This window comes from Eumetopias jubatus, unplaced genomic scaffold (genome assembly GCF_037043125.1).
Source record: "Eumetopias jubatus isolate StellerSeaLion01/CBP00866 unplaced genomic scaffold, mEumJub1_p1.0 scaffold_6, whole genome shotgun sequence".
Lineage (NCBI taxonomy): Eukaryota > Metazoa > Chordata > Mammalia > Carnivora > Otariidae > Eumetopias > Eumetopias jubatus.
In genome coordinates this window covers 120,552,565-120,559,529 of record NW_028274812.1, presented here as the reverse complement: position 1 = coordinate 120,559,529, position 6,965 = coordinate 120,552,565, and the positions used below count along the sequence as shown (strand labels likewise).

The 6,965-nt window shown below is 56.1% G+C and overlaps 1 protein-coding gene across 1 annotated transcript; it reads left to right on the top strand.

The window, feature by feature from the left end:
• Positions 1-359: 359 nt before the first annotated feature.
• LOC148164144 (DLA class I histocompatibility antigen, A9/A9 alpha chain-like) lies at positions 360-3,818 on the top strand. The gene is made up of 8 exons (XM_088024081.1): positions 360-474; positions 760-1,029; positions 1,233-1,508; positions 2,114-2,389; positions 2,509-2,619; positions 3,051-3,083; positions 3,221-3,268; positions 3,394-3,818. The coding sequence occupies exons 1-8, from the start codon at positions 402-404 to the stop codon at positions 3,396-3,398; spliced, it is 1,092 nt and encodes a 363-aa protein (XP_087880207.1). The 5' UTR covers positions 360-401; the 3' UTR covers positions 3,399-3,818.
• Positions 3,819-6,965: the final 3,147 nt, after the last annotated feature.

Here is a 6,965-nt window from a genome sequence, read left to right as displayed (position 1 = left end):
GTATAGACATCCTGAGAACACGATGTTTGAGAATCACTGACTCACACAGCTCCTGGGCCACGACTCGGGGAGACTGTGACAAAGAGCGCGTCGTGCAGTAGGTGAGGGGTCGGGGCAAAGTCCCAGCTCCCTGGGCCTGCCTCTCAGGGTCTCAGGCCCCAGGGCGGTGTCTGGGGTGGGGAAGGCCAGGGCCGGGGAGTCCCCATCTCCGCGGTTTCACTTCCCCCTCTCACAACCTGTGTCAGGTCCTCCTGCCTGGGGACTCCTGACAAGGCGCCGGTTCGCATTCCCATTGGGTGTCGGGTTTCTGGAAAAGCCAATCAGCGGCACCGCGGTTCCGGCTTATAAAGTCTCCGCACCCCGAGCCCAGCTGCGACTCACAGTCGGCCCAGACCGCGAACATGCAGGTCGTGATGCCCCGAACCCTCGTCCTGCTGCTGTCGGGGGCCCTGGCCGTGACCGAGACCTGGGCGGGTGAGTGCGGCGGCGGGAGGAAAGGGCCTCTGCGGGGCGGGAGCGAGGGGACCGCGGGGCGGGGACGCGGGACCCCCGGGGAAGGCGCCTCTCCGCCGCCGCCGCCCCAGCCCCCCAGCCGCCCCCGGCCCCGCCACGGCCTGTGCTCCCCCGCCCCTCCCCGCCTCCGCCCTGCTCGCCCGCCCTCTGTGCCCCTCCCCCTGCCCTCCCGGCCGCCTCCCCCTGGGCGCCGGCCCCGCGCCGCGAGGAGGGTCGCGCGCGGTCTCAGCCCCTCCGCGCCCGCAGGCTCCCACTCCCTGAGGTATTTCTCCACCGGCGTGTCCCGGCCCGGCCGCGGGGAGCCCCGGTACGTGGAAGTCGGCTACGTGGACGACACGCAGTTCGTGCGGTTCGACAGCGACTCTGTCAGCCCGAGGATGGAGCCGCGGGCGCCGTGGATCGAGCGGGAGGGGCCGGAGTACTGGGACCGGCAGACGCGGAACGCCAAGAACAACGCACAGACTTTCCGAGTGGGCCTGAACAACCTGCGCGGCTACTACAACCAGAGCGAGGCCGGTGAGCGACGCGGGCCCGGGTCCCGCTCACGACCCCCATCCCCACGGACGGGCCGGGGTCGCCCCGAGTGTCCGGGTCCGAGCGCCACCCCGAGTCTGAGGGAACCCCCGGCCCCGACCCCTGACCCCGACGAACCCGCGGGAACTTTCAGGCGGTTTTACTTTCTGTTTAGACTTAATCCCCTGCCTGTCGGGCGGGGCCAGGCTCTCACACCATCCAGTGGATGTACGGCTGTGACGTGGGCCCCGACGGGAAGCTCCTCCGCGGGTACAGTCAGGACGCCTACGACGGCGCGGATTACATCGCCCTGAACGAGGACCTGCGCTCCTGGACCGCGGCGGACACGGCGGCGCAGATCACCCGCCGCAAGTTGGAGGCGGCCGGTGCGGCGGAGCAGCGGAGGAACTACCTGGAGGGCACCTGCGTGGAGTGGCTCGGCAGGTACCTGGAGCACGGGAAGGAGACGCTGCAGCGCGCAGGTACCAGGGGCCGCGGGGCCTCCCCGATCTCCCCTCCACTGGGGCTGGCTTCCCACCAGGAAGGGAGAATGGACTCAGTGTCAGAACAGCGGCCCTCCCACGGGTGGGGAGACGGAGATCCGCCCGCGTGTTCATGTCCCTACTAGAGAGGGCCTCACCCAGAGGGCCGCTTCTCGCTAAAGGGCAGTGGAGGAACCCAGTCTCTCCCAGGGGGCAGGTGGAGACCGTCCCTGAAATAACCCATCAGCGGTTCCCTTTAACCCTGGCAGCCACCTTGGGAACCATGACTTTCCCTCTCAAGGCCTTGTTCTCCAATGACAACATCTTCGTAGGTCTGACCCCGGGTTTTCTGACTGATTCACCCTCCACCACAGTCAGGACCCTTAGTGTGCTCACTCACTTAGACCTGCCGCCTCCTACCCTGGACTCTCACCCTGAATCTAGAACTTTCCAGGGTTAGGAGATCCCAAAGGCTAGGTTGGTAACTGGGCGTTGTGCTTCTTCCATCCAAACCAATTGCTGGGCCCACCTCAGGATGGTCATGGACGTTTCAGTGGCCCATAACGGTAAACCCAAGTGTGGATTTTCTGATTCTTTTTCCCCAGAACCCCCCAAAACAGATGTGACGCACCACCCCATCTCTGACCAAAGAGTCACCCTGAGGTGTTGGGCCCTGGGCTTCTACCCTGCGGAGATCACTCTGACCTGGCAGCGGGATGGGGAGGACCTGACCCAGGACACAGAGCTTGTGGAGACCCGGCCTGCAGGAGACGGGACCTTCCAGAAGTGGGCGGCCGTGGTGGTGCCTTCTGGACGGGAGCAGAGATACACGTGCCATGTGCAGCATGAGGGGCTGTCCGAGCCCCTCACCTTGAGATGGCGTAAGGAGGGTTTGGGGTACAGCCTCTACTCAGGGAAAGCAGAAGGCCTTCTGGAGAATTTCAGCAGGGTCAGGACTCCTGCAGTGTTCCAGGCCCCTCACCTTCCCTTCCCTTTCCAGAGCCGCCGCCTCAGCCCACCATCCCCATCACCTGGATCATTGCCGGTGTGGTTCTCCTTGCGGTCACTGTGGCCCTGATTGGAGCTGTGATCTGGAAGAAGAAGCGCTCAGGTAGGGAATGGAGTGGGGGGATCTGAGTTTTCTTGTCCCTCTGGGGGGTTTCCTACATAGGAGACTGTCCTGCCTTGTTACTGGGAAGTACCATCCACACACATGGACTTGCCCACGCTGGAGCTGACCACTAACGCTCACTCTGTAGCAAACACTTGTGAAAATGAAGGACACATTTTCATCTGATCTCTGGTGATGGGGACCTGATTCCGAGCAGTCACAGGACAGAGAAAGGGCCCTGCTGAGGTCAGACCTCCAGCCAGTCAGGTGGTCCAGTGACCCCACCCCTCTATCTTCATGTTTCTTGATCGTGTCCTGGGTCTTCAGTCACAACTCTGCAAACTTCATTTAGGACCAGGACTAGGAGCTTCCTCTAGGATCTCATGGCCCAGCCCTGTTCTGGCCTCTGACATGATGTTTTCTTCCCACAGGAGGGAAAGGACCAGGCTACTCTCATGCTGCAGGTAAGTGTGGAGGGAGTGATCCCTGAGACCCTGAGATAGTGTAGACAGAGCCCGACGGGGAGCCCACCCACCCCGTAGCTCCTCCTTTAGTCTCCTCTCCTGTGGGCTCTGACCACGGCCTGTTTGTTCTCCCCCAGGTGATGACAGTGCCCAGGGCTCTGATGTGTCTCTCACGGCTCCCCAAGGTGAGACCCTGGAGACCCCAAGTGGGTTAGGGCACTAGGGACAGTGTGAGCATGGTGGGGGGTGCTGTCCAGAATGTCTGCACTTATGTGACTGACCTGAATGGGTGCATGATTTTTTTTCACAGTGTGAGACCAAGCTGCCTTTGGGGACTGAGTGATGCAAGATGTGTTCACACCCCCACTTGGTGACATCAACAACCCCTGACTTCTCTTTCCGCAAAAGGTGTCAGATGTGTCTGTGTTCCTATGAGCATAATGTGAGGACATGAGATTTGCCGACCCTTCCCACCACGACCCCTCCCTATGCTGATTTGCATTCTCTTCTCTCATGCGCTTTCCTGTTCCAGCAGAGGCGGGGCTGGACCATCTCCATCCCTGTCTTTATTTCACGTTGGGCTGAGTACTAATGACTTATTTCCCTGCGAAAATTAGAATCCAGATATAAGTTTTCTTTCCTAATTCTTGGCATGTGGGGCTGATGAGGTAATAAAAGAGAAAAATTTGTAAAGTTGAGACAGCAAATAAATGAAGCACTGAGAACCTTCCAGAACCCCTGTGTTACTGTGCTGAGTGTGTTGCAGGTGGGGGCAGGAGAAGGCTGTGAGGAGCCGAGTGGGGACAGGGCCTGTGCCCAGTTGGTGCTCAGTGCATCACGGCTGTGCCGTGCTCACCCCTCAGCTGGGTCATCTCTCTGCTCCATGTCCTTGCCTCTTCTGTGGAACCGCGTCTCCCCAGGACCTGTGATCACAGGGACTTGCACGTCACCTGTCACCAGGACCTTGTGCAGCAAGAGCTTACTGTGACTGGGTCAGGCTAAGCACAGGCCTGGATCATGCCATAGCCCCCATTTTGGGGTATTTTTTTTTTCAATGTTTCTCTGGAGCATCAGGCCTGTTCTTGCTCTTGTGCACGAGTTCTTATCCATTCTCCCCTGGGTGACCCCACGAGTCACACATGAGTTCTGTGGTATGGAGGGATGAACTTTCTGATTCATTCATCTTCCCCTCCCTCTAGAGCTGTTTCCTAGATAATTCTGGAGGTAGAGAGAGGAGGAATCTAAGAGTTTCTCATCCTTATTAAATTTCAGTTAGTTTCTGTCTTCCCTGCTGCTGGTCTTCAGATCCCACACTGAGTAGCAAGCACATGAAGCAGGATCCCCACATGGCCGTGCATCAGCCTCTCCTGTAGGGCTTATTAAGTAAGTGATTCCTGGGCCCACGCCCAACATTCTAAGATTTTAAGTCCGGGGAGAGGCCTGAGTATTTTGTAACAAGGCCACAGGCAATCCTGTGGCTCCTCTGGACAGGGAAGCATGAGTCATTAATGAGAGCACTCATTGTGGGAAGGGGGCTTACAGCCACACTTATTCGGTTTTTTTGTAGGAAAAAATGCAAGGCATGCCGGGAGAAATGTATTTTCTCTCCTATGGGGCACAGGCAGGTGGCAGATGGAGGAGCTCAACATAAAGAAAAACTGATTGCTAAAAGAGTAAACCTTGAATGTTCTCACACACACACACACACACACACACACACACACACAGGTGACTGTGACACGATGCAGGTGTTAGCTAACTCTATGGTGATGATCATTTTGCCATTTATCAGATCAAACGGTTTTGCTCATCAAACATTTAACTCATCAAATATTATGTGTCAATTGTATCTTAATAAAACTGGAAAAAATTTGTAAATCTGTGCTCTCTAAATGTATTCCCTCATGGATTTCTCACTCCTTGTTTCAACAACAGAGTCCAAGTTGCTTTAATTGAAACTCTATATATTTATAGGGAAATATATATACCTAGGAAGATATGCATACATATAAATTTCAAATAGAATATGTAATATAACATACACTTATATTTAATAAATATTAATAAATATTTAAAATATTTTAGATAAAATGATATGAAATATAAAATATAAATTATATTTCTACATTACAAATATATATTTGTAGGGAACTATATGTAGTATGTGTATATATAGTTAGACTATTGGGCGTCATTTTATTTCCCGGAAAGCCACACAAGATGCCCGAGGCTGCAGAGCCAGGAACAGAATCCACCACCCCACCCTAGGTCAAGGCCCAAATAGCAATCACTGCCCCCGGTGCTGGGCACAGATCCCGCTGTAAACATCACTGCACCCTGAGGCCAGGACTGCTGTCGCTGCCGCTCCTGGCAGCTGGATGACACGACAGCCACTCAGGCCACCTGTGCCAAATGCATGCAGCACTGTCCCAGTTTCCCTGTCACCACGTCCTGGGTCAGAGTCTGGCTTGTGCTCACCTGACTGGTGGAGCCTCAGGCCCTGTCCACCTGCAACAAAGTGTGACATCCCGACTCTGATCTGGATTCCTGGGGAGTGACCAACACCCTTGGACTTGACCTCTTCATTCAGTCTGGTCTCTGCATTTCTAGCCACAGGCCTGCGAAAGGCCACGCATTCAGGTGGTTCCCAAAGTCACCCCTGTTGTAGGCAGACTCCAAGATGGCTCCAGTGTTCCCATCCTCCAGTATTCATGCCCTTGTGTAATACCCACTTTGGGAACGGAAGCTGGACATAGTGACTTGCTGGTGACACATAGAATAGGGTGAAGTCATGCAGTGACTTCACCAGGGGACAAGGTATGAGGGACCTGGAGTCAACTGTCTCAAGGTGCGCCGTCCAAGGCAGCCTCGGACGTACAGAAATCTAAGAGCGGATTTCTGCCGAACCCCACGACAAGTGACCCTGCGTTCCTTCTCCATCTGAGGGGATTCTTCTCAGAATCTCGACCTCCACAGCCACCACCCTCAGCCAGGAGGAGGAGGAGGAAAGGTCACCAGCAGGGACTCATCCTGGCTGCAGTGAACAGAGGAATTCTGGGAAAAGGACGGGAAGGGAAGGGAAGAAACACAGGTCCCCAAATATAACAGCTGGTGAGCTCCCCCATGCCTCCAGGCACCCCCGTGGCTACAAAGATGAGAGAACAGTCTCCTCCAGTCTCTCTGGGTTGCCCCTGGGGCCCAGCTCTCCCTTCCTCCAACACAGAGAGTGTCCAGGGAGCCCACGGTGCTGCCCCCTGGTGTCTATCTCTGCTCATCTCCAGAACAGACCACCATGGCCACCCCGTCCTGGAAGTCCTCTCCTCTCCATAGGCATTAGTTCAGGGTGTGCAGCAGAAACCCAGCTAACAGTGGTGTAAGCGGGACAGCAGCTTGTGTGTGCGTGTCCCATGTGTGAGGCGAGCCGTTGGGGGCTGTAGGGCCGCTCTGCACCACAGGGCTGGTGCCGATGCCCGGGGAAGTTCCCTTATTAGCATGACCCAGGGCACCTAAGACTATGTCCGTGGTCCGTGAGCAGGGCAGGGAGAGCAGAAAAAGAGGAAGCTTCCCACCTCTAAGGGCAACACCTACTACCTCATTCTGCATCACCATAATGGCTGGAATGTAGTCACACAGAGAAGGAAACCTCAGGGGAGGCTGGTGAATGAATCTACTTTTAATCTGAGTGACCATGTGCCCACATGAAATCGTGAAGACAGAAATCCTGCTTTCTCTTTACAACATGAATGTCAAGTTCCTACCATCCTACTTCCCTTCCTCTCACTCCAGCTGCGAGGCCGAGGAGGGAGCTATAGGCAGGGTGGGAGGAGTGCCCTGAGCAGGGGTGAGGCTAGACTTCGCCTCCCCTCTCACCTTGGAGAGCAG